At 40.3% G+C, this 27,646-nt stretch overlaps 1 protein-coding gene and 1 long non-coding RNA gene across 11 annotated transcripts in view; one reads left to right on the top strand and one right to left on the bottom strand.

Annotated features, from left to right (window-relative positions):
• DISC1 (DISC1 scaffold protein) overlaps positions 1–27,646 on the bottom strand; it is a 159,771-nt gene that overhangs the window by 15,515 nt on the left and 116,610 nt on the right. For all 9 annotated transcript variants that reach the window (XM_081855820.1, XM_081855812.1, XM_081855813.1 and 6 more), the window contains 2 exons: positions 25,675–25,735; positions 10,585–10,855 (listed from right to left, as the gene is read on the bottom strand). In XM_081855820.1, the coding sequence (XP_081711946.1) occupies positions 10,585–10,855; positions 25,675–25,735 (332 nt within the window). The remainder of the gene's footprint in view (positions 1–10,584; positions 10,856–25,674; positions 25,736–27,646) is intronic.
• On the top strand, positions 196–10,057 carry LOC309338585. Of its 2 annotated transcripts, XR_014154980.1 has the most exons (4): positions 196–654; positions 1,256–1,351; positions 4,615–4,679; positions 6,808–10,057. It is a non-coding gene; the product is annotated as an uncharacterized lncRNA (long non-coding RNA). The 2 variants fall into 2 exon arrangements; XR_014154981.1 differs by having other exon boundaries at positions 4,615–10,057.

The raw sequence follows: 27,646 nt of genomic DNA, 5'->3' as shown, positions 1-27,646 counted from the left end.
TGATGAGAAACAATCTCAATGATCTGCACTGTATTTTCCTAAAATGACTATTTGTAATTCTGCCGTCAGCTTAATATATATTGGGACACTCACACAGCTTGCATGCCTACTCAAAGCAGCTTCTCGGTTGCAAAGGCCTACCCCTATTTTTTTATTTTTCCTTGAATTCTTTCTTCTGCACCTTTTTGTGCTCAAACTAGATGCAGGTAATCAAACACCCTGCTCCAAAGTACTAAAAATTTGGTGCAAATGTCAAGTTTCCAAAATACTTGGTTTCCTGGCAAGAGTGGTGGGAAGAAGGAACAAGGGTTCAGGCAGGGAAGGGCAAGGGAACAAGTTTATGTGGGGACTGTTATGCCACACATTTCTTTCTTGGGTGAATCACAACTGAGGTTTAAGGAACTTCTGCTTTAAATACGAGGCTCAAATAAGTTTAAACTGGAAGCATTTCCACCTTTCCCCATTTCCAGACTTCATCATGTTTTGCTTTAAGGAATGTTACAGCTTGATTTATCAAAGAAGCACAGTTCTCAGTACAGAAAACTCTGTAAACTCCCCCATTTTTTCACTGGTATATCTATGCCCAAAGTAAAAATGTTAACCAAAGCACAAAAGCATTTCTGTCACAACGTTGTGTATTTGGATCTTCAAAAAGTTTGTTGATGTTACCAATTTATTCAGTTATTCTGTCCATATACCATATATAATGAGCAGGACAATTTTGTGAATAGGAGAATTTTTTTAGTGGTTCATTCAAGAAATTTCCATTCAGATCCCGTCTTTATCTGTGGCCAGTAAAAATAATACATTAAGTGGACTAGCAGCATAAGAATTCATCAACCTATATTGTGGTTCAGATTTAACCTTAAGAAGTTCTGCTTTGTTATGAGAAGTGCTTTAGATAGATGACGTTTCTACAAGTTCATAATATCAGTGGTGACCTTCTCTTTGACTCTGCTGAAACATCCTTGTGACTCTTAGTTCAGTGCTGCATGTACCGCTGTTTGACAGTCTGATTTGTTTTGTGGTATAGTGACATGATAGGTCCCTTTAGGCTCCTGAGCTGTCCTGCTGTTTTCTGTGTGCACCACAGATGGGTACCAGTTTTGCTGGGCAGGTTTTATTTTTTTGTGTCTCGGAGACCATATGTTACCTCCCCTGTTACCTCACGCCACCCTGCTCCCTTGGCAACTGCCAGTGGCAGATAGCTGGACACCATCCACAAACTGTTGTTATCATTCTTTTCCAATAACAGGTGTTTCTATTATCTTGCTGCTTATGGGACTGTGGCGACAACTCCCTTGAGCTTCAGCAGGCTTCATGAGAACATTTATGTCATCGCGGAAGCAAGGTACACTGTTTCTCTTCTATTCACTTTCTGACACAATTGAAAAGCCCTTACCTTAAAAGTGTTTCTGTCCTATTATATTTTTCCACATTGTACATGAATGAGCCACTGTTCACATGGGTAGGCGATTAGATTGGGTAATGGGGAAGTTGTGAATTTATATTCTGCCAGTCAGCTAAAATTTGTATTTCTCAATGAAAGAGTTATTTCATATTGACACTCCTGTGTCTCCCAAGAATCAGTGAAATTAATATTATCCTGAAGGGCAAACTACTAACTCGGTACGGGTTTTTTTAGCATTTGTGAATTTAGGTAACAAGGTTCATGTTCATTCACACTGAAGTCAAGGGGATTTAAGCAACCTGTACACAAAATTTATTTTTTGTTTTCACCTGCCCCTCCATGACTCAAGGTGGCTTTATGGCACATTCAAATGTACAAAAATAAAAGCAATTTAGCAAAACCAATAAAGAGACATACTGGCAAACACCACTAATTTCAACAACCGCTGCAGATAGGGTGTATATTTTGATCTAGCATGAGAAATGCATGCTACTGTGGAAGTAAAATATTGCACACATACACTGGTCTCCAGATCAACCTTAACCATCCTACATCTGGTGAATCTCAATATGCAAAAAAAAATGCCATTGCAAATCTGTATGATTCTTACATTTATCATCTAACAATCCAATGCATACAACAGAATATGCCTCACTTATTTTTCTTAGTCTACTTCCTTCTTTCAGACCTATTTGAGGTGTAAGCTAATCTTTTCAAACCACTTACTCCAAATTAATCTCAACGTCAATGGGACAATGCAGGAATAAGAGAGAGCTATGGCTGAAGTCTGTAAAATCTAATCTCTTTGTTTATGAAAACATCTTGTTGAAAGCAATGTATGTCACCCTGTTCCAAAGGGGTATCACATACATAACCAAAATGGGAACACAACAAAACCAATTAAGAAATACCAACTTGCACCATTCATCCAGTATTACTGTCATTGGGACAAAGAAGACACTCAAAGAAAAAAATCGTATTAAAATCTGATTCCCGTTGGAAGTTTCTAGATGTCACTTTCGGCAGCAACACTGGCACCAAGATGGAAGTGATGGTGGTGGACAAGAAGAGTACCTTCAAAGAAGTAACTAGTTCAGGTGTTCAGAGCTGTTGCTGCCGGTTTGGCTCAATAACTGTGGTGATGCCTCTGTGGATCCTGCTAATCCCCCAGGACAGCGGTTTTCAAAGGGTGTGGCAGGAGAGGATGCCAGGTGTGGCAGGATGATTCAAGGACAATCAAAGAAACATTTAAACATTTCAGTGTAGTATAGTATAGTATAGTATAGTATAGTATCAAAATAATATTATTTTTTTATTTGCAGAATATATCTTTTCAAAATCAAGCACTACTGGGAGTTGTTTCTTTCTGTTTCCCAATGTATTTCATATCAATTAAAAATTGTGCGATGCGAGCAAATTTTTATTCTGAAAGTATAGCCCAGAGAAAAGAGTTTGAGAACCAGGCCAACAAGGATCAACATCACGGTTTGGCAGCAGTGATGTAGTTAGCATTTTATCCCTTTAAGTAAAGTTAATGTTACAATCCTGCACTGGCTCTAGGGAAACCGATAGAGAAGCAGCTGAGGAGATGAGGTAAAGAGTACAAAACAAGCAGGGATAGGTGGATAGGCATCAGTTCTGGGGGTGGGCAGTTGGACTATCTTACTTCATAGAATTGTATAGTTGGGAGGGACACATCCACCATGGCACTATGGTAATATCCTCAACCCATCATATCACATGGGATTTCCCCCCCCTCTTTTCTACCTCTGTAAAATTATATTTAAATTCCCAGGTGCATCTGCATGGAGCAACCACTGCCACCACCCCTGTCCCCCATTTTCAAGGCACAGAATATTTTAAAATATGTTAGCAAGGACTATCTTTCAACCTGCTGCTAGTTTGTTCTATCAAGGAAAAAGGCACTCCTAGATGCAAAATCCCCAATCAGGCCTTTTTAAAAACTAGGATATCTTGGGCAGGCCCCTTCATAAATTAAGGATGAAGAACTAATAACCTGTTTAGAAACAACTCTTCTGAAAAAGAAGTGGTTTATTATAGGAGCAGTCAAAATAGGGTAAAAATAGCAAAATATTGTATTATTTAGGCAGATACCTTACTTCATTTTCCTGGTTTGAAAACAGTACTAAGGAGGACTTAAGATTTATATATGGGTTTAAAAATTATTTGTTAAAAGCTGTTTCAAAAGATGATATCCAACATCAGTCATGCTCACAAGGAGGTGCACTGATTTCAATGAGTTTGCTCGGAGTATGATTAAGGGATGTCACCAGAATCTCCTAGACAGCTTTGAATATAAGGCTTCTCAGCTCTCCAACCTAGCCAAATGTTGACCAACAAATATAAGAACAGAAGGAACAGAAGAGTAGGATTCCCAAACACTCCTCTTTTTAAGAACCTATGGCTTTCAGTATTGGACAAGCAATATCCATCCATCCCATAATAGGCAGCGTTTGTGAAAAGCCAATCAGGGAATTCCACTTTCTTAACAGAGTCATGCTTCCACCTCCAGATTCCTGGGCCAATTTGAGCGAGACAAGGTCGGAATAATGTCATGCACTTAAGCTGTGAAAACTGATTTAACATGTGAAATGGAATTTCAGAAGGGGAGACAGAGAGACAGACAACACACAAACCCTCATTCCAGTTCTGACAGACTGGGTTACAGCCTTTGCCAATTCCTAAAATGGAATTTGGGCTATATAAGACAGGAGAGCTATTCCAAATGAATGCAGGGCCACAACAGGCTGCATTTTGTCTGTTTGGTTGGTTTCCTAATGCTTGTCTGGGGATGTCTTGAAAGAAAACTTTCCTGCATTTCTAGAAGTGTTTCATGAACCTCATAACTGTATGCTAAAAACACTGAGAAGATGGGAATGCAATGGAAATGGGCCAGAAGATCTCCATGAACCACAAGTTTGTTTAAGGGTTAATTCTACTGATTCCTTCCATCATGTGGAGATATACTGCTGCTCGTGAAAGCAGGGGACCCTGCTTTTACAAATATGAGGCCCGGAATTTAGAATACGATTCCTAGGCATTTCAACTAGACTAAATTAGAAAAAAGAAACCTAGACCAGTGCAAAACACCAGCTTATAAGTAACAGAAATGGTTATATTCCAGACAGCTTAAAGTACTGAAAGTTTCCAATCCCCTTTTCCTTTCCTGTGTTTATTTTTAGCACACATGGCAGAAGTAAATCAAGAAAAGAGAAATTAAATGCATCCCAATGATAAAGTCAAAAAGGTACAGTTGTGATGGTGGTGCCTGACATCCAGCAGGCTCTCGGTGTAGTGAGAAAAAGTGGTAATAATAGCAGTCTATCTGTGATGTAACTTTGAGAGCAGTCTAGTTTTCCAGTGGTTCTCGGTGTACTGCAAGGCAAGTCAAGTGCCTTCTTACCAAATCCCTCTACAATACAGGATTACTGGTATTGAAATCATATTTAGATACTGACCTTCACTAATGCTCAATGTTGACATTTAAGCAAGCAATAAATGTAGCACCAATTATTTGGTGTTCTATAAATATGAAATTTAATTAAAGTAAAAATAAAAGTGCAGGGATTTTTTAAATGCTTTGCCCTTTATACCCTGTGTATCAAGTCCCTGGACTAAGGGCTATTTTAATCTACAGGAATGTGCCATAGTCTGCTGACAAAAGCACTACAACTAGCTAATAGCCACTAAGCACTGCAATATGCAATGCAGTTTTCTTTGAAGAAGGAATGGCAGTCATGTCAAAGCCTTTAAGAGACGCCAGGCCTGCTAGAGCCCATGTTTCAGGAACTGAAAATGCATTTCCACCATTCTGTCCTAAAAAAGCCAGCTATGGAAGTGCTGATTCTTCTGTGGCATGTGGCTTACTTCATTCAGTTGTTAGAATCATTTTAATAAAATGTGTGTTAGACTGTAAGAAATGTGAACTTTTTTTTAGTACAGTAACATGAAAATTAAAAAGACAATCTGACAGGGCAGCAAAAAACCCAAAAAAACTCCACTAAGCAGGTGGAAACGTCACTCAGATACTGTGGACAGACTTTTTTGCACCAGATGGACTGCTGTTGTGTAAATTGCTTAAATTATAAGGAGTAGATTACAATTAAGAAGCAGTTTTCCAAGTAGGTTAAGACACAGAGATATTGGAATAAAGGTGGTGCAAGACTATAAGCCAACACTATGCAGTAACATGCCACACTGTGAAATCCAAAATTTACAATGGGAAAACCCCACATAGTAACAGAGTGCTATGAAAATATTGACAAACTGAAAGTAAAATCTCATAGAACATCTATAAATGTAAGAATATCCTATACACAAAGAAATATGTTTGGTTTAAGGGGAGAGCTCAGGCTCTTACAAATTCACACAGGCAACAAAAACAATGTAATTGCAAGTTAATGCTCCTGTCTTAACTTCCAAGTTATGCAAGCAGGAAAACTATTGGGACAATTTCACATACTCCATTTCCTTTGAACTTGGAAGTACTTTCAAGCAGCATGGAGAGGTAAAGTTTAGCTAAGCATCTGGATCAGCAAATCCCCCCCCCCTTCATGTTTTACAGCACGGGGGAAGCACCAGAGGAGTAAGGGTCATCCTTCTTATTTATCATTCATTATGATTTGTGCTCACGATTGTATCAGGGTGGCCAGACTGCTTCATTTGCAATAAGTACATGTCCCATAGTTTCCTGCTAAGATCCTGTGACCTTTCATAACACAAATGTGGCGGGGGGTGGTTTGCTATTGTTATTGAATAGTGTGAGAGTGCCTTTCCTGATGGAAGAAATGTTGTGACACTAGAGAAGCATCTCAGAACAACTAATAAAGTGGAATGGTGTGTGGATGCTTCAGATTGATTCCACTACTGGTGTCGCAAAATACACTTGCAACAAAAGAAAGTGGAGGGGCTACAAGACTTCTTCCTCTCAGTGCTAAAACACACTAATATTTGGAGTTGGATGCTCAGTAAGTTGTACATCCAGCTCAAGGTTTTTGCCATAACACAGGGCTGGAGTTAAACTGGGAAGAGGAATGTCTGAGGCAAATCACGACATCATACCAATTGGCACACATTTCTCCAGTTTTGTCCATTTTATCCCACCAGACTCAAGCAAAGTGGCAACAGTAGGGCAATGGGGCAGCCACTGCATAACACTCTTCAACAACAAACCTTGGCTACAGGTCATGGTTTAGGAGAAGAGAGGTTGAGCACAGCCTCACATTTGGATGACATGCTAAGTTTGGCTTAGCTGCCATGTCATGCTGAGGTAGAAGGACCTGGAAATAGCAAAGCGGTTGTGACTACATCCCTGGTTTGGCTTAGCATTATGTGTGAATGATATACCTAATATTCCTTCTCTGCCTTTTCTCTAGGTTTTCTATCCAGGGACAGATGTATTCTAAAGATTGCCTCTGTTCCACTGCAAGTTCCATGGAAAGTGCCTTTTAAAAATATTTACGTGCAAAATAACAGCAGGAAGTTAACTTTACATTGTCGTGGTTTATGCATTCATTTCCTTATAATCTGTTGCACATGCCCTTTATGACTATCAAAATGGGCACATTCCTCCTCATTTCTCAGGTATTTCTTGTACTGCATTACTGCATTGCTAGAGGCAGGGTGAGGATGGTAAGGAGTCAAAACATTTCTCACCAGGCTGTAAAATATTTAGACAAAACATGAATATTTTATGGCCGCGAAATCACAAAGTTCTTGTGCAGATTCCTGGAAACATCTGCTTATAGCACTGCACTGGAAAGAACCAAGCAGAATATCAAGGGTTTTTACAACAGGGATAGTTAATTATACTGAATATATTTAGGATATTAATCATGGACTCAGGAAAATGTTAACAGCAACTAAATGTCATCTATACGAGACATTTTGTACTCAGAAACAGATTCCTTAGTACAAAATATAATACTGAATTAGTTATGGTAGGTTCCCTCGGGTATAAACTGTGGGTTTTCCTTTCAAAATGCATGCAGTCTAGAAAAGGTGGGACGGTGGTTGCTGGTGTTTATTTTAAAAGGGATTTTATTTATTATCTTCATAACAAATATGATAGTGTGTTGTGTGTTTTTGTACATTAGCAAGAAGCAAGAATTTAATGGTCAAAACCATAATCAAAGCAAGGAAATCATTGTGGGAACAACAATGCCACAGACAAATAAATAATATATAAATATACTGCCATAAAGGCATTTTGATTGTATAATTATGAAATCAGTAAAGGACATATAAGGAGAAAATAAAAGGAATAGTCCTAGTATTGGATTAATGTGCATGTAGAATCGGGTTGTTCCACAGGCCTACCTTAAAATTATTCTCACAAAGTGCGGAGGCGTTAAGATGATACTACTACATAGAGTTGGAAAGTAAGTTCATTATTATTCCTAGTAGCACAAGAGAGGATTATTAGCTGAGTATTTGATTTTATACAGGAGAGCTGGCGATGGAGGCATGTAATTGTTGCCACTGTCATCACCACCACCAATGGGCAGTTTGTGGGGTTTATTGCTGGTTGCTTTTTGTTTTTCATTCTCTGTGTATTTCTTTTTTACAGGCTGCATTACGTATAATGTAATTATGTTTTAGATAAGCTAGAGGAAAATGGAATAGAAATATGAGTAATATTGAACATTCAATACAAGTGAAACTAAAAGGATTATGTTCTGTGCAAGTAAATAGACTGATATGGGACAAATGCTACACAATAAATTTATACATTCCCATAGAAAGTTAAAGCAACTGGGTGATAGCCAACTAAGCCATGCTCACAGTGGACCCATTGAAATCCAAGGATTTAGGTATATGCATTCATCTTAAAATATCTACTCTGAGTATGACTAATGTTGGATATCACCCATTAGTTGAGCACCCACAATAGAAAGTTACAAGCTTTCCAAGTAGGCATAAAATATATTCTAGGTGGCATATAAAGACAATAAATTAATATAAATGTAACAGCCAATATCCTAAAAGAACTAGGAACAATAGGCATTGGGCTTGTACAATATATTAGGTCCATTATCAAATTATATATAAAGTAGAATATGTTTCTTTTCGTGATCAATCTTCTCCGAGAAAGGAAGATTAAATTTTAATCAAAGCTGAATGGAAAACTAATTTTACATGAGAAAACCTCAATTAAAACTGTCTTCCCTGAAAATAGGTTCCAGTTTACAATGTTTGGTCCAGGTAATGAAGTAAACAACTGGAAATTGAAAGGATATTAAGTAGTCATTGAAAGTATAATTAAAGTACTAAATTAAAGAACAGCTAACTTCTATCATTTGATGTAATGTTAATCAGTTCCCAATATCTTCCTTAACAGATTTTTGCATGCTACTGCTGGAGCACAGAAGGCTGGAAGGGGAAAAGAGAAAGCTAAAGTGCCGATGTGCATTTAGAGGGGATCATTGGATATCAGCCTAATAAACTCTATAGGCTCAAAACAGAGGAAGTTTCCTTTTCGCTGCTACTCATTCTTATCAATATATGAAGACTCTACAGAATCCTCACAGAATCAAATCAGATAGATAAGATTGTGATCATCGGTTCCACAGTGATTTGTAAATCTGATTCTAAATACTTGCCTCTCAGAATGCCATTAATGATAATGCAGCATACACGGGTGCATGTTTTTTTGCCCGTGGAGCTAACAGCTACTGCAAAGGCAGGCAGAATCTAGAATGCTGAAATCAGGCTCCCTACTTCCACAGATAAATAGGCAATTTCAACTGTCCTGGGTTATCGTTCCCTCTCTGTTTGATACTAACAAACCACAAAGGACTGTGGAACAAAACAGTATTAAACTAGTACCTGGAACATGTTTCAGGCCTCCCTGAGCTTTTAGTGTCATTCAAGGAACTGTTGATGGGCAGAAAAAGTAAGTTGAGGTCCACCTTACTAGGAGATGAAGCATAATATAGATTCCGACTATAGACTGAAAGAAGTGGTACTTCTTAGAGGACTCATACTATCAGGGCACACAAATGTTCCGCAGTAGAATACAGGTTATGTATGGCCTCTAGCTTCATGAGACACCATAAAATGAAATGCTGCAGCTCCACAGAATCCATCTTTGAAAGGAGAGTGTGGCTGCAAAGAAATATTAAGTGGTGTATGACCAAATACAAAGAAAGCATGTCCCCCACAGCCAGGGATGATGGGACTGCTTTGGGACTTCCATTTCATGGAGTGGAAAGATTAATGTGAAGGATGTACTTCGTGAGAATTCTTCTATTCAGCACTAAGAAAGTGGTTACAATCTTCTGTGCTTGGCACTGGAATCGGGTATATTAGCTTTCTTCCCTCACCTGCTTTTTTGAAGGTTAGGAACTATAGGCAATGAGAACCTCATGGTCCTTGATCCTCTTGCTGTAGCCACCATTGCTTATTTTGTGCTGTCTCTCACACTGACAATGTTTTCTGCCTTTGGTTATTTGGGGGTTGCAGTGTCACAGAAGGCTTGCTAGATGAAGGACTTTCTGAGCTCTGTTTTGTGCACTGGTTTTAGACATTTTAGCTCTGCCTTTCACGATTCTCTCCCATCACAGAACTGCAAGGTCAGATTCCCCCCCACCAGCCGCCGCAGCCTGCATGACTGAGGACTAATGTTTAGGCCTCAGATGGTGTGCCTTGCCAAAGGAGATTTAAGTAGTTCTCATGATAAAGAACCAGCAACCCTGGCTCAAATTACATGATCAGGACTGCAGTGGAGGCAAAGAGCTCAAGCCTCCATATTTCCCACCCCAGGATCCCAGCTTGGGGGTGGTGTGGGGGACTCTGCTGGCTATTTCTGCATTCATTCAAGGAAAAATTATCATTGTCATGTGTAGTTTTGGGCCCTAAGGACCACTTCTTTACTCCTACACTGAAGCTGCTTCCTATCTTTGGTAAATCTCAACACATGGAACTGGTTACTGGTTAGTAGAATTGTCCCATGCACTGTGATCTTCCATGTAGGAGACTGGTAATGTGCAACACAGTCCCTTTGGGCTTCATCATCAGACTCCAAGCATACATTTCTCTTTACCAGAGCTGCTAACATTTAAGCCTAAGTGAAACTCCTGTCAAAAATGAAAAGAATGACATCAGTGGAAAACAAACTGAAAAGCAAACAGAGCAAAAAACCAACATGATACCTCTTTCAGTTCCCAGTGTGTACTCTGGTGTTTGCTTTGGATAACAGGGCACTGGAGAGTACTCCACTTGGAATCTTGAACTGCAAAGTGTTTTGATTGTTCCCGGTTGGTGCTCAAAGAGGCATCGGCAGTATCCTCCACTTCATCTGTTTGGCTCTCTTGGCCCTCGGAAACACAACAACCACCTTCTTTCAGCTGAAACCATCGGATCAACAGTTGACAGGCCTCTAAGTCAACTTCCCACACTCTTTCAAGAAGCTGGCTCCCACAGCTGAAATAAAAGCCAGAAAGAAAATAAGAACTTTGTTCGGAGACAAGAGTTCATCTCTTATGTAATGCTTTGGGAATCTCTTGTTTTGTTTTGTATTTTTACCAAGATAAAATAAAATAATAGTTCTCAAAAACCAGTTTGGCAAATTTCTTTTTTTCTCCAAAATAGTAACTGATAGATGTCAAGGGGGACCCTGCAATAGGATGATGTTCTCTGCTGCTTGTTAGGTTGTGGAGGTTCTGGCTTGTCCTCCAGAATCTACAGCTATCTTAAGAATTCTGTGTCTCATTCATTCACAGTAGCCAATCAAGCTGCATAGTAGTCTAAAATGGCCCAATTCAATTTCTTCCTGCCCTCTCAATGGAGGTGGTCCAGTGATACACAGAAGCAGGGGCTTTCACTTCAGTCTTGGGGTATGTATGCAAAGCATGGGCCAGTCCCTGCTTGTATAGAGCTCTATGTGCACACTGGAGTCCCTCTGTGCACACTGTATCTGCAGGATTAGGCAATTTTGTGCACAGTTGCGTCTGTGAAAGTACCATAGATTTCTGGCTCCATGGAGTCATTGGACAGCAGACTCAGGAATTAGGGAAGCTTAGAAGTACATGAGATTGCAGCCCAAACTTGCTATTTATAGCATAATTTAATTTCCTCACATTGAACCTGTGATGAACACAAAGTGCTTTAAAACCAAGGAACACAATTATATGTTTCAATCCAACGCTTTGTTTAAGCTTTATTTTCTTTTGGGATATGCTGATTATATGGCTTAGTAATTCTCAATTCTTTAGTACAATTCTTTTTCTGATATGAAGCAGATATAAATAAACATATGTCCCCAAGAAGAATTCAGATGATACTATTTTGGGTTTGCCTGTGTTGAGTAACTATGGTTTAGAAAAAGAACCACTGCATCGCTACTGTGAGTATGTAAGGCCCTTCATTTAAAGTTGGTATGCAGCTTGAGATCTCCAAATCACTGACTTAATCCCAGTGGGATCACAGAAATGAGGACATTATTGAGCAGAGTCCCTTATTAGTTGTCTATATTGTAGCTGATCAATACTTAAATATTTAACTCTGACCCCTTTCTGAAATCCTGGAAGGCTACAGCCAGTCAGCAAAAATAACACTGAACTAGATAGACCCATGGTCTGATTCAATTCAAGGAAGCTTTTTAGGCTTCTGTGTGAAGGTTTTTGTATAAACTTCCCTTGTAAAATGGCGCATAGTTGCTTAGTTATTTTGACCGATCGGCTAATAACTAAAAGGGGATTCAACTTTTCCAATAGTGAAATGTTATTTGCATCAAACTTTGCTCACTATTATTTGACACGCTGATCCCACTGGTTGATGAAAGTTAATTCACAAGAGCAGGTGTGTGAGAGGTGCATACATGCGGCAAATAGAGATGCAAGATATGCACAGAAAATCCTGTTTTTATGCATGATGTTGGTGCTGTCTAATCTATTGTACAGGTTTCTTCCATTATATGATTTACTTTTAGCAAAATTCTTCCCAGAGCATCTATTTGTCCTGCAATATTCCTTATAGTTTAAATATTTCAAATTTTAAAAATTGAAGTTATATTAGAATGAAAAGCAGTGCATCAAAACACATTTTATTGTGCTTCATAATTGGCTTTGATGATTAGATCTAAATTATACAGCATGCATTCGTCTTAAAAATGGTTTACTTGTCAGAACTTTTAATTGGATTCTTTTATCATCTTGTAAAAAGCTTTGTGATATAAATGTATATGTATATGTGGTATTAAAGTATACAGCAGTGGGGGGAAACAGATTAACCCAGCATATTCTTTAGTATAATGAGATTAATTTTGGGAGTCAAAAAACCCTGCAGAATACTATTGTTATAAATGTATTTCATAACGGCTGTACAATTAAATATTGATTTTCGAAGGTATGCCTCAGCATTTCTGGGACAAATTAGTTGATAAAATTGTATGAAACTGGTAAACAAAATGCAACTCTTTAGCTGTGTGTTACTAGTTTTATGGTTACTATAATCTGCGGGTCAGTAAAGGCCAGAGATTACACTAAAAGTGTAATAACTGGAACTTAAAGTAAGTTCAACATTTAACTCCTACTTTCTTTGAGAATTTAACACTAGCATGCTCATGTTACAGTAGCCATCTTCTGACACTTAGAAATTTTTCAAAGAGGAAATTTTATGGACCTTGCTTTTACATAATCTAACTTTTTAAAAATTTAGCTTTCATTTCTCTACTGCATAATTGATTTCCATGTTCCCTATCCCAAATGTCTACAGTCATTAATATCATACAAGTAGATAAGTATCCAGCCCTATGCATGCTTACGCTTTTTTCTATCATAGAAGTCAATTGGCTGTGAGTCCTGGAAGAGCTGCTCCTAGCATTGCTGGACTATTCCACCTTGCCTGGGAGAGCAGGGCCTTGACCGACTCCAGCTACAAAAGCTGAGGCTGCTGAACAGACTCTTGGGTTGAAGTATTGTTTGGGGTACTGTTGGGGGGGTTGGGGGGCTGTTATTTTATATCATTGTTTTTAGATCTTATGATTTGTGTGAAAATCGTTCAGTTATGGTTGTGTACTTTTAGATGTGATTTATTTATTATTTTTGACTACTTTTGTTATATTAATAATAATCTTTATTGCGGTCCAACAACCCATAACATGGATTCAGAATTAAATACAGATTCATACAGACAACCTCCCAGGGGAGGAAGACCGAAGCGTTATTTGTTTAGTCATGGGTATGTTAATCTTTGATTCGTATGACTACTGAAAGAAACTTTGCCACGGCCAATGTGATATCATTGGACTTGTCGTCCAGAAGATATTTGATATAGTAGGCTTCAGATTGACCCGGCCAATTTGCCAATACAGTGGTACCTCAGGTTAAGTACTTAATTCGTTCCAGAGGTCTGTACTTAACCTGAAACTGTTCTTAACCTGAAGCACCACTTTAGCTAATGGGGCCTCCTGCTGCTGCCACACTGCCGGAGCACGATTTCTGTTCTCATCCTGAAGCAAACTTCTTAATCCGAGGTATTATTTCTGGGCTAGCAGAGTCTGTAACCTGAAGCGTATGTAACCCGAGGTACCACTGTAGTGGTTTAATCAATAGTTCCCTAGCTTGATCATAAGATATGCAGGTGTCTGAAACTCGAACCCGTAGTGAATTACTACTGCTAATGGGCCACAGATAACATGAGATTGAGATCGGAGATCACTATGTGATATGTCCCAGAACCTTTGCCTCAGAGTTTCAAGGATGGTATCACAGCCCAGATGGTAAATATTATGTAAATATTTGCATGTTCTAAATTGCCTTGAGTATGGTTTTAATTATGGAAAGGCTTGTTGTTGTTGTTGTTTAGTCGTTTAGTCGTGTCCGACTCTTCGTGACCCCATGGACCAGAGCACGCCAGGCACTCCTGTCTTCCACTGCCTCCCGCAGTTTGGTCAGACTCATGTTTGTAGCTTCGAGAACACTGTCCAACCATCTCGTCCTCTGTCGTCCCCTTCTCCTTGTGCCCTCCATCTTTCCCAACATCAGGGTCTTTTCCAGGGAGTCTTCTCTTCTCATGAGGTGGCCAAAGTATTGGAGCCTCAGTTTCACGATCTGTCCTTCCAGTGAGCACTCAGGGCTGATTTCCTTAAGAATGGAGAGGTTTGATCTTCTTGCAGTCCATGGGACTCTCAAGAGTCTCCTCCAGCACCATAATTCAAAAGCATCAATTCTTCGGCGATCAGCCTTCTTGATGGTCCAGCTCTCACTTCCATACATCACTACTGGGAAAACCATGGCTTTAACTATACGGACCTTTGTTGGTAAGGTGATGTCTCTGCTTTTTAAGACGCTGTCTAGGTTTGCCATCGCCTTTCTCCCAAGGAGCAAGCGTCTTTTAATTTCGTGACTGCTGTCACCATCTGCAGTGATCATGGAGCCCAAGAAAGTAAAATCTCTCACTGCCTCCATTTCTTCCCCTTCTATTTGCCAGGAGGTGATGGGACCAGTGGCCATGATCTTCGTTTTTTTGATGTTGAGCTTCAGACCATATTTTGCGCTCTCCTCTTTCACCCTCATTAAAAGGTTCTTTAATTCCTCCTCACTTTCTGCCATCAAGGTTGTGTCATCTGCATATCTGAGGTTGTTGATATTTCTTCCGACAATCTTAATTCCGACTTGGGATTCATCCAGCCCAGCCTTTCGCATGATGAATTCTGCATATAAGTTAAATAAGCAGGGAGACAATATGCAGCCTTGCCGTACTCCTTTCCCAATTTTGAACCAATCAGTTGTTCCATATCCAGTTCTAACTGTAGCTTCTTGTCCCACATAGAGATTTCTCAGGAGACAGATGAGGTGATCAGGCACTCCCATTTCTTTAAGAACTTGCCATAGTTTGCTGTGGTCGACACAGTCAAAGGCTTTTGCATAGTCAATGAAGCAGAAGTAGATGTCTTTCTGGAACTCTCTAGCTTTCTCCATAATCCAGCGCATGTTTGCAATTTGGTCTCTGGTTCCTCTGCCCCTTCGAAATCCAGCTTGCACTTCTGGGAGTTCTCAGTCCACATACTGCTTAAGCCTGCCTTGTAGAATTTTAAGCATAACCTTGCTAGCGTGTGAAATGAGTGCAATTGTGCGGTAGTTGGAGCATTCTTTGGCACTGCCCTTCTTTGGGATTGGGATGTAGACTGATCTTCTCCAATCCTCTGGCCACTGCTGAGTTTTCCAAATTTGCTGGCATATTGAGTGTAGCACCTTAACAGCATCATCTTTTAAAATTTTAAATAGTTCAGCTGGAATACCATCACTTCCACTGGCCTTGTTATTTGCAGTGCTTTCTAAGGCCCATTTGACTTCACTCTCCAGGATGTCTGGCTCAAGGTCAGCAACCACACTACCTGGGGTGTACGAGCCATCCATATCTTTCTGGTATAATTCCTCTGTGTATTCTTGCCACCTCTTCTTGATGTCTTCTGCTTCTGTTACGTCCTTACCACTTTTGTCCTTTATTATGGTAATCTTTGTACGAAATGTTCCTTTCATATCTCCAATTTTCTTGAACAGATCTCTGGTTCTTCCCATTCTGTTGTTTTCCTCTATTTCTTTGCATTGCTCGTTTAAGAAGGCCTTCTTGTCTCTCCTTGCAATTTTTTGGAAATCTGCATTCAATTTTCTGTATCTTTCACTATCTCCCTCGCATTTTGCTTGCCTTCTCTCCCCCGCTATTTGTAAGGCCTCGTTGGACAGCCACTTTGCTTTCTTGCATTTCCTTTTCATTGGGATGGTTTTCGTTGCTGCCTCCTGTATAATGTTGTGAGCCTCCACCCATAGTTTTCAGGCACTCTGTCCAGCAAATCTAAATCCTTAAACCTGTTCCTCACTTCCACTGTGTATTCATAAGGGATTTGATTCAGATTGTATCTTACTGGCCCAGTGGTTTTTCCTACTTTCTTCAGTTTAAGCTGGAATTTTGCTATAAGAAGCTGATGATCTGAGCCACAGTCAGCTCCAGGTCTTGTTTTTGCTGACTGTATAGAGCTTCTCCATCTTTGGCTGCAGAGAATATAATCAATCTGATTTTGGTGATGTCCATGTGTAGAGTCGTCTCTTGTGTTGTTGGAAAAGCGTGTTTGTGATGACCAGCTTGTTCTCTTGACAGAACTCTATTAGCCTTTGCCCTGCTTCGTTTTGATCTCCAAGGCCAAGCTTGCCAGTTGTTCCTTTTATCTCTTGATTCCCTACTTTAGCATTCCAATCCCCTATAATGAGAAGAACATCCTTCTTTGGTGTCACTTCTATAAGGTCTTGTAAGTCTTCATAGAATTTGGAAAGGCTACATACAAATTAAATAATGATGATGGTGGTGGTGATGAAGCAATAGGAAGTGAGAAATTAAATGGGCTACAATCAGAAACACTTTTGAGAAGGAACACACACACACACACACACACACACACACACACTACCCAAGGACAGATTTAGGGCTGTGCAAGTGGTGCCCACACTGAGTCAACTCCATTGAAATTAACAAGTATTGCTTCTGCAGAATAACACACTTTAGAACCAATTCACAAGCAGACATTCTCAAATGTACACATCATTTCTTCTTCTTCTAGAACAAGAAGGAAAGCTTTTGTGCCAAGAAGTGCTTGGCTGATGCATCAGAACAGTTGTTTCATTCAGTCATCATATTGCAGTCCCTTTCTGTGCCTCCATGGCTTATGTGGAGGTTCTCCACTCACTCCATATACACTTCAGTGGAGGGAACAACAAAAGGAAGCTTGACCAGAGCTGCCATTTCCATTAAAGTGAATGGAACCACTAGTGGAGAAACACTTTGCACAGATGGGGGCAACACACTTAGGATCAGTATGAGCCATTTCAACATGTCAACAAAATCTGTTGCTCTCACATGCATGTAAGTAGCAGAATCCGCACACGGATTCAACAAAGCTATTTGAAAACAATGCTTTATTGTAAAAGAAATTGTTTACGTATATTGCTTTGAAAATGTATATTGGTTTTTTGACCATGCCTTCTTCCTTTACTAAATCTTACATATCAGCAATTAGTATCTTCAGTTTCACAGCCTAGAATAAACAATTACATCTGCACCCACAGAATACAATGCCTAATTGCTGAAATTTACACTGAACTCTAAAAATAGCATGACAAAATTATTCCTTTCTCTTTCCCTTAAAAGAAGGGGGACACACACCCTGACATCAATATCTTGCTTGAGGGCAGAGCAAACTCCTTGTATTTTATGTGAGAGTACAAATTATGTAACCACTCTTTATACTCTGTAAGGCCGTTTGAGAAAATATAGGGGAAAGAACAATTTTTCTATTGCTGAAAACCAATAATGGATGTTTGATTATGGTTATTAAAAACAACATACCACATAATACTAGGCAATAACAGTCATAAAAAAGCATTTGAGCAAGAGTCAGGGATGGGAATTAGGTTGGGGTTTTATGTATTCTTTTCATCTGCCAGACATTCATTTCATCTAGGACAAAACTTTAATCATGGCCTGTCATTTTCCTATCAATGTTCAATGTCACTGTGTTATAGTTAAATTATCTCCATGGGAAACACAAAATGACAGACTGCTGTAGCTGATTGTTTTTCCTTTGATTTCTTTCTAAGGTGATGAAGATAAGCTTGCAGAGCTGACTTGTCAAAGGAAAGAAATTAACTAATTGACAAGGAAAGCAGCAAGGAGCCTTGTAAGAGCTTACTTTCTAATTGGTTTATTTTAAACACTGTATATTTTTAAAGGGATATTATCTGGTGTATAATATACAGAATTTGTTGCACAGAGAGCTATTCTAATGCTCCCATATCTAGTAAACGAAGTACAAGTAAGACCTGCAACAAAATGTTGCAGAATGGAATGTTCCTGTCCAGAGTTCTGGCCACCCAGTGCATCATGCCCTTTTCCAGGATATTCCATGCAACTCTCCCACCCCATTTTCAGCTCCCTCACAGACAGTTATTGTTCTGTGGCTGCTAAGCATTGTTGTACTTCTGAAACTTTGGAACTCTCTCACATCTGCTGATTTCTCCCTCTTGTATGTGGACCGTACAGTTTTGGCCACATAAGAATAATCACTCTGAGAAAGAGTTTTCCATTGGCATAAAGCACAGGTGAGACGATCTCTAACCTGTGGGCTTAACTAGGCAGGGCATGGGTTCCAATTTAGCCCTTGGGACTGTTTCTCCCCACACCACACCCATGTGCCTCACACCTGACATCAGGACACAGTCACAAAGACACTGATGGGAGTTTAAAGTGAGCTCCCAGTTGTTCTTTGAATCACTGATGGCACCAATCAGCTGAAAGTGAACCACACTAGGATCAGCTGCACTGGGGAGTTCCCCGTTGGTGTGCCTTCTAAGAGGCTTTCTGCATCCACCAATTAGCTGACTGGAGATTACAGTAAGTCCCTTTGAAGTCCCTTTGCAGGTGTAGTTTGCATTCAAACCATACCTGCAAGTGGACATTTTTTGTTTCCAGAAAACTTGCTGGTTTGCAGAGGAAAAATGTAGGCATGGTTTGAATCCAAAGTACATCTTCAAAGGGACTTGGTGTAACCACCAATCAACAGTTAGAGCAAACCCCTCTGAAGTTATCACCTGATATTATAATAATGTCAGGGAGCCCTGCCCACCTCTCTAAACTGACACGTGAAGAGTAAGGGAGGTAAGGCTCTGGCCTGCCAGATTCAATTTCCGACTTCTGATGTGTGGGATTCTTTTCCCTCTCCACAAAACACTATACTGTAAATAATTTTGCAACAGGGTTGTAAGAGATGGGATTTTTTCTAACATAAGGTTAGCACAAGATCATTAACACAGCTTTGTTTAGCTATACAGTCATACCTTGGTTCTCAAACGTAATCCATTCTGGAAGTCTATTTGACTTCTGAAAATGTTCAAAAACCAAAGCGCGGCTTCCAATTGGCTGCAGGATCTTCCAGCACTCAAGCGGAAGCTGCGTTGGACATTCGGCTTCCAAAGAATGTTCGAAAAACGGAACACTTACTTCTGGGTTTTCAGCATTTGGGATCCAGAACATATAAGTACCACAGCATTCGAGAACCAAGGTACGACTGTAGTTCCTCTGACAAGCTCAAAAAGTTCAAGTATGTATCATTTAATTCCTGGGATGAAGGTGTGCAGAATACCATCAATGCATAGTGTTGCAGTGTGCTGCGTTGATGCGCCCTGGCTTTTCATACTCTGCAAAGCCCAGCTACGCCTGGAGTCCAGAAGCTATCTGCCCAGCAGCCATATTATTTGCTAAAGTTAATGCAGTGATAGCTGAAACAGTTCTAACAGCCCTTAGCTTGCAACCAAGCCTAGGCACTCTACAATTCTTTGACTGGGTGCAGCTGGATACAGTTGGCCCTTCAACTTTGTGCAAATTTTCCAGCATTTTGCAGCGGCAGCATGCCTCACTCATACATCCTGTGTATTGCTGAATACTGTGCATTCCCTAAAAATTTGCCCTTTCACCCAGTACTATGTGTTACGAATTTGGTATCTCTCATGCAAGAAGGGGAAATGTGAGGTGCCACTTTGCAGCACTTTGGATCTTTGCAATGACATAAGGGAGAAAAAACATACAGTGGTACCTCGGTTTACGAACTTAATCCATTCTGGAAGTCCGTTCTCAAACCGAAACCATTCTTAAACTGAGGCACGCTTTCCCTAATGAGGCCTCCCACCACCAGTGCCCTTCCACCATTCAGATTCTGTTCTTAGACCGAGGTCAAGTTCTCAAACTGGGACACTACTTCCAGTTTTGCAGAGTTCGTAAAACGAATTGTTCGTAAACAGGACTGTTCTTAAACCATGGTACCACTGTACTAGCATTTCACAAATGAGAATAAATTCACTTCCCAAAGCACTATGTCTTAAGTAATCAGTATTTCTTAGGAGATCAAAAACCAAAGATAAAAGAGAACAAAGCTCAACTCAGTAGCCTGAATAAAGCTAACCTTGGGTCAATTTTAAATAATACAAAGTTAAACAAAAACTGGGGTGTTGTGCATTGCTACTTCATAAATTTCAAAGGGCACTGTCAAGGACAATGAGTCCAAAAAACTGACTTCTTATATTGATTTTAAAAAACCTGTATCATTGCCAAGAATGTATAAGCTGTATAGATTTTCTAGCTCTGAGATGCTTTCCCGTGCTCTTTCTTTATTTTTCGAAGAATCAATGATGCCAGCGCAGTATTCATGAATTTCTAACACTGGCAGAACTAAATTCATTAATAAACCAAACAAGAGGCTTGCAGTCCTTTGCTCCACCCTGCAAAGTCTTTTGGGTTGGGCAGTAACTGTAGGAGTTGGAGAGAGGTGGCCCCATCCACCTACCATTCTAAGAGGCAAGAGCAGAGTGTCAAAAGGTTGTTGTAGATCTCACAATGTCTGGAGGACTCTCAAGTTCATGATGGCCTTTTCCTGGGATCAGTCTAGCCTGTCCTTCAATTAACCTGTGCACCTGAAACTCTGCACAAAGGTCAGGGACCCCCTGTAGCCTCGGAATGAAAGGTTAAGGTCACACCTGACCTCCCAAATGAAAACTAAGTACCTAAAAATATTGAAAGCCTGCATCAGCCAGGCTGAAGCTACCCCATTGTTGGTAGAAGTTTCCAAAAGCATGGAGGTTATTGGCAAAGGTAGTCCTTGATGTTGAGGCCAAAGGTAATTAGATGACCCTATCCACTTCTATTCGCCAAGGTTCTGTCAGCTCCTGATGCACCCAAGACTAGATCTCTGCAGGCCAGTGGGGGTCCCAGGTTTGAGGAAACCAGAACAAGATGCCCTCAGGGAGCCTCATGTCACATTCAGGATGGTAGAATTGGGAGGATCCCTTTTTCTTTCTTTCCCTGCCCCCCAAACAAAATAAATTGTTCCCTGTTGGGAACAGACCCTTTACTTTCTCATGCATGTTGTCAGTGTACTGCCTCCAGTTTGCTTATCGTCTTCTAAAAAATGTTTTGAAGAAACGTTAGAAAAAGGATTGGGCCTCTTCTCCACCATCTGCTCAGTCAATCCCTTCCTCCTTATCAGGTAGTGGCAGCCCCCACAACATCTGAAGAGTCTACTCCTTTGGTTCGCAGAGCACTTCTGGGCCCATGTTGGGTTGGAGCCATTCTGGGGAATGAAAGATGGTGGACACAAAGGGAGTTGCACGTGAGGACCCCAGAACTGCACCTGGCAGTCTGGCCCTAGTAGTCACACTACTGCTGTCTCGTTCACCAGCAGCAGCATGTTTTGCCAGGAATATGATATCCAGGCTTGCCATGATAGTTTTATACTCATTCCATTACTTGAACTGACTGGGATGATTAACCACATGTACTATGTGTGACGTAAGTGGCATACCCAAAGAGCAACCTCTTGCAAAAATCACTTCCATAGATGTCAAGAACAGATAAAGCTGGTTGGGGGCCTGGGTACAGTTCCCAAAACAGGGTGCTCTTCCCCAGAACAGGAATGCATGAAAAAGAACTATTCGTGTAAGACCAAAATTGGGAACAAAATTAGGCCTTACTAGTGAATAAGGCACACTGCAATCTTTGCTGGTAACGTTCCATGTAGTTCAAAAGAGACAAAGAGTTGCAGAAACTGCTTGCAAAAAAGGAGGGTAGCCAAACTGGGGTTCTCCTGGGTTAATCAGATTTATTTCAAACTAATTAAATTAACTGTGGCTCCTTAAAGAATCCAAGTAATACAGGGAACCACCATATGCTGGCTATTTCAATGGCCCACTACTGTCAACTCTAACAGAGTTCTCTTGGGGCTAAGGCAGATGTCTCTTCTGATTCCGCTACCTAGGAACCATTAACAAGGGATGTCGGACTGTCAAATGTGACGTCTTGTAAGTTTCAACTGCTCAACCATTTAGCCATGGCCCCTTTAATCATTTAGAGAAATACAAAATTAAGTAAAAGATACCATGTAACCAAAATGAGTGCTCATTTCATAAATCTGAATGTAAGCTCTCTTGGAAAAAATTACACCCCTTATGCCTTACATACACCATCTTGTTTCAAAATTCAGCACTGTTGCCACATGCTCATGAACTGACAAGTGCACTTGTTAAATTAAACAAAGATGAAGTTGAATAGAAATAATGAAGACAAATAGTGAGGAATCAGTTAAAGCGGGGGGGGGGGTATAACTGTCAGTCTTTAGCAGCAATGCAACTGTATATCACAGCGTTGGAGCGTATTAAACCCTGTATTCATTTATACTCCCACTTTCCAAATTCTAAAACAGAATAAACAAGTAAGGCTCCTTTGTGTGTTGTCAATAGTTATCATCCTTCAAAGAATGGCATCCCCCTAAATAATTGTAAGATTTCTATCTGGGAATTAAGAAAAGCGACTAAATGTGCCCTGCTCCCTCCTCTGCCTGCTTTCTCTCTTTGAGATTTGGAGTACAGCGTAATCACATTAAATTCTTCAGCTCAAAAAAAGAAGTGATATTTATGGTGACTGACACAAATAAAAAAGTAGTTTGGAGCCTGAGGCAACTGTGATAAGGGATTTTGGACGAACCACCATGTGGCCTGTGAGATATAATAGAATGCTATTACAGAATATAGAGTGGATACTGATCTCTCTGTGGTATGTAATATTCTTGTTGCTGTCTTCAAGTTAGGAATGGCTTGGATGCAACTATTATTAATCATCATCATCATCATTGAATTTACACCTCCCTGTCCTAAATGTTATTGAGGGTAGCTTTTAATTCGTCTTGCAACAATTAAAATGGAGTGGTGTAAGGGACTGGGAAGACACTGACGGGTACTGGAGTTTGACTCAGGAGAGGGGACCAGTGATCTGTGGGGACCTGTACAACCAGGCAGCAAGAGTCAGATGCAGGGAAAGCTTAAGAACCAGAGGATAGAGCATAGGATGGCTTGACAGAAGAGGCCGGTCAGGCAAGTGAAGGGCCAGGTGCTTCCCCACCCTCTCCTGCACCACTGTCTCCCAAAACCAGGAGGAAATTGAAGAGGAAAGAGGTTAAATGGTCATCTCTCACATATGATCTAGTTGAGATTCCTGCATTTCTAGAGGTTGGACTAGATGACCCTCAGTGTGATTTAGATGACAGGACACCATGCTACTAAACATAGATCAATATTAGGGAACCTGCTGACATCCAAATGTTGCTGGCTTACAACTCCCATCACCCCTGACCACCGCTTTGCTGGATGAGGGGGATGGGAGGGTCAGGACTTGCATGGTGACTTTCCTATAAAGACACATGTTTCATTACAGAGTCTAGGCCCTTCAAAACTATATACTGTAGCATCTGAATAACTTTTTAGAAATCATAAATACTTAGATTATCCTGTTATAAGAGTAACACAACACCAAGCGATAAGCCTTTTAAGAGGCAACCAAAGCCTTGAGGGAAACACCAGAGCTCTTCAAAGCTGGAAGATTAAACATTAATCTCAGCAATGGCTCAGGAGGGGGGAATAAGCAAATGTTCTGAATAAGGATTAACATAACAATGACATTGTTTTCTTGCTTTCTATTTTTGGATCTGGAATAAGATGATGAGAATTCTTCATGATCTCCAAAGTTCTTCATAATCAAACAGGGAATTACTTAATGATATGATACAACCAATGAGCCATGGCTAAGTTTATCTGAAATATGCCATGTGCAAGATCAATAGGAGGATTTTCTGCCACCGGATGTTATGTGGATACTCATTCACAAGGAATAGAGCAGGCATTTTTCAACCTTCTGCTAGTGTGACATTGGAAGGAGAGCCCTTCCACATCAAGCCTGACGCTGTCTTAAAAGGGAAAACAGGCAGCATCAGATGGCCCCACCCGCCTGCCACAGGCCTTATCAATGTAGATGGACAGGCAAATGCACTATTTAAAGGCAAAGGCTGCATCAGTGCCAGAAGAGTGAAATACACATGTATGTAGACTGGTGCTGTGAACCAAATGTGTTCCCCCATGCCTATTCCTTTTCTTAACCAGCATAATGTCACTCAAGCTGACAAGGATGTTTTGGTGTGGTCTCAAATGGAGATTCACTAACTCCAGAAGCTTGCTGTCTCTGCTTCCGGGATGCTATGAATCAGAACAATTTCCACACAGTTCCCCGCCCCCCTCTCATTTCACCTCAACACTGAAGCAATCTACCTTTGCTTCTCTGGTTATGTGTGGGAAATGCCCTGAAGTCCCATTCTACCTGTGACATAGTCCACATTTCTGAATAATTAAAACAATCCTCAAGCCTCCCTGATGTAAATTAATGTACAGTGAAAACTGAAGAAAAGCAGACAAAAGGGAAAAGTAGAAGAGTAGAGAGCAAGACCAGCTGGTTGGCTTGCAGTATTCTTTAAGCTTCTGATAGGAAGGGCAAGCTCACAAGTCCAGACTCATTTCACAAGGCTACCATTTTAGGTGCATAGTACACAATCTTTCATGGGATGTGGGTGGCGCTGTGGGTTAAACCACAGAGCCTAGGACTTGCCAATCAGACGGTCGGCAGTTTGAATACCTGCAACAGGGTGAGCTCCCATTGCTCGGTCCCTGCTCCTGCCAACCTAGCAGTTCGAAAGCATGTCAAAGTGCAAGTAGATAAATAGGTGGGAAGGTAAACGGCATTTCCGTGCGCTGCTCTGGTTCGCCAGAAGCAGCTTAGTCATGCTGGCCACATGACCCAGAAGCTGTACGCCAGCTCCCTCGGCCAATAAAGCAAGATGAGCGCCGCAACCCCAGAGTCGGTCACGACTGGACCTAATGGTCAGGGGTCCCTTTACCTTTACACAATCTTTACTTCACAGAGAAAGGGTTTGTGGTTTTCGTATAAGCCAGCCAAAATATATGATTTTAATTGATTGTTTCTGCATTGCTGTTGTAAACCTCTCTGATTTTTTTTTAAATGAACAGCAGTATAAAAATATTTTTAGAAATATATAAATAAATCCCTCCACTGAGACTGGCCTCACATTTTTTAGAACACTACACTGAAATGTCTTGAGACTTTTGACCTTTCAACCCATTTTTTGAAAACAAAGTTTCATATTTCTCATATTTTAAAAAGAAACCATTAACTAAACAAAGTTACAATAATTAGACATGTTATCCCCAAAAGCCTTCTAAAGTCCAAACCAGTCCTTTGAATTATAGTGGTGGAGCTAGGGGAGTAGACAGAATAGTCATCAGAGATATTGTACAGCATAAAGTAACAAATTAAAAATGATATATTTTCTACATATTTTAAAGATCCCATCCTTCCTTTACCTTTGCAGTTTTTCCTCCAGCACTTCCATGTACCTGAGTATATCTTCCTTCAACTTCTTCTCTATAAGACAAAATCAAAGTTTGTGTCATTTGGGGGGGGGTAGTATCTTATAGCAATTATAATTATAAAATAATTATAGCAATTATTTTGAAGAGAGAATTTTGCTCATTTTTGCATCATAGAAAAGCAAAAGTTTAATTGGGCTTTCTTCCCTTTGAATTTCAGACTACAACCATGAATCTAAAATTAAACAAATCTATTTTACTTAATAAAGCTCATATATATATATATATATATATATATATATATATATAAAATAGCCAGCTGCTGAACACTATGGGTGAAAACAGAGAAAGGAAAGGGAAAGGTACTGTTCACAGAGAGAAGTACATCTTCAAGTCAAGATGTTTCTTCACTTTTAAATGCTTATCTACTAGGATGGCCCATCTACTGAGTATTATCTTTCAAATGGGATGAAACCCACTTCAGTAGCCCAGGCTATCACAATCTTTATTAGAACTAAAACACTCCAGAAATTTTATTTATCTGTATAACATCCCTTAGCATCTGAGAACTTGTTATATAAACTAGAGAAGTAGCCATATTCATCTTTTGCAGCAAAAATAACACAAGTCTTGTGGCACTTTAAAAATGAAGAAATTGATTGTAATAGATCGGGGGGTCCCCCTTAAACCCTAGGAATGAATAAATACTAGGATTTTTATTAATCAGGATATGGATTAAAGCACAAACTGCAGAACTGTGCCAGACAGGGAATTCCTGGACTGGCTTATGCAAACCACCCTGGCTGGGTGAACAGCAAACGGGTTCACATGACAAAAGGTGTTGATGGGCCATTGGGAAGTGAGATGTTACCAATGTGATGGGGTGTATGTTTGAGGGGGCAGGAAAACGGGTTTCTGGGAAGAATAAGTTGGAAGAAGGGGAGAGATCCATCTTGCGAGAGGCTGGCTGCAGGCAGCTTACAGTGCTGCCTCTTGGAATGCCTATGCTATAAGATCTGGACTCCCTACATCGAAGCTGTAAATTGGTGAATAAACCCTATTTCTTAAAGCACAACAGTCTCCACTGGGTCTTCCATTCTCCAAAGGGACACAGCCCCTGTGTGTGTGTGCCTGGGACCCCACAGGCTCTTGCCACTGCTCAGCAGAGAGGGGGACAGGCACCCGGCTGTTGTAACATTATTATGGGGCTAAAGCCCACTTCAACAGATGCTTGTTACCTTAGTTGCAGGTATACAACAGGTATGCATACACATGGCTGTAGGGGCAATTGTTACAGAGGGAAGTGGGAGGGAGATGAAAAGTAGAAAAGTAAATAATGCAATAATTACACAGTAGCAGAAGGGGAGGCTGGTGCTCCAGAAGGAGTGAACCATGCTGACCTTCTCATCCACGCAACCCTTCCCTTCCCTTCTCGCACCCAGTAACCAACCCACCCACTGGGAGGCTAGTGTAGTGGCCCCATCCTACTAGGTAAGCCTCTTCTGTACTAACTTCCCTTCTGCGCTATCCTTGTACTTTGACTCACATGATATTTCAATGGAATCCCATCTCAAGTTCAAATTTAGCAGTAAAAGAAGAAATTCAACTACCCCTATGAGATAGAAGAACTAAAAAATACATTGGCAGAAGAGTTGTATTTGTTCACATTTAAAAATCAGTCTCCATCTCTCTTGCTCTGAAGATCAGTGTGCTTTTTAGTCAATTTTAATTAAAAAGTAATATGCAGAGAAAATAAACCAGTTCTACAATGCACATACAGTACCACCTCCTCATATGAAGAGAGAGAGCCAAAATTTCACCCTAGCTGTCCAAGTTACAATTCTGACATTCCCTCCACTAGACCTCAAATAGCTCCTGGTATTAGAATTTCTGAAACAGGACTGTAGATCGATTCACACACAGGCCAAGAGTGGGGCATGTACACACCCTTCTCATTCACACATTA

This window comes from Podarcis erhardii (genome assembly GCF_964252035.2).
Source record: "Podarcis erhardii genome assembly, chromosome: 3".
In the NCBI taxonomy this organism is placed as follows: Eukaryota; Metazoa; Chordata; class Lepidosauria; order Squamata; family Lacertidae; genus Podarcis; species Podarcis erhardii.
Note: the sequence above shows the minus strand (reverse complement) of the source record. Positions and strands in the feature narration are given on the sequence as shown.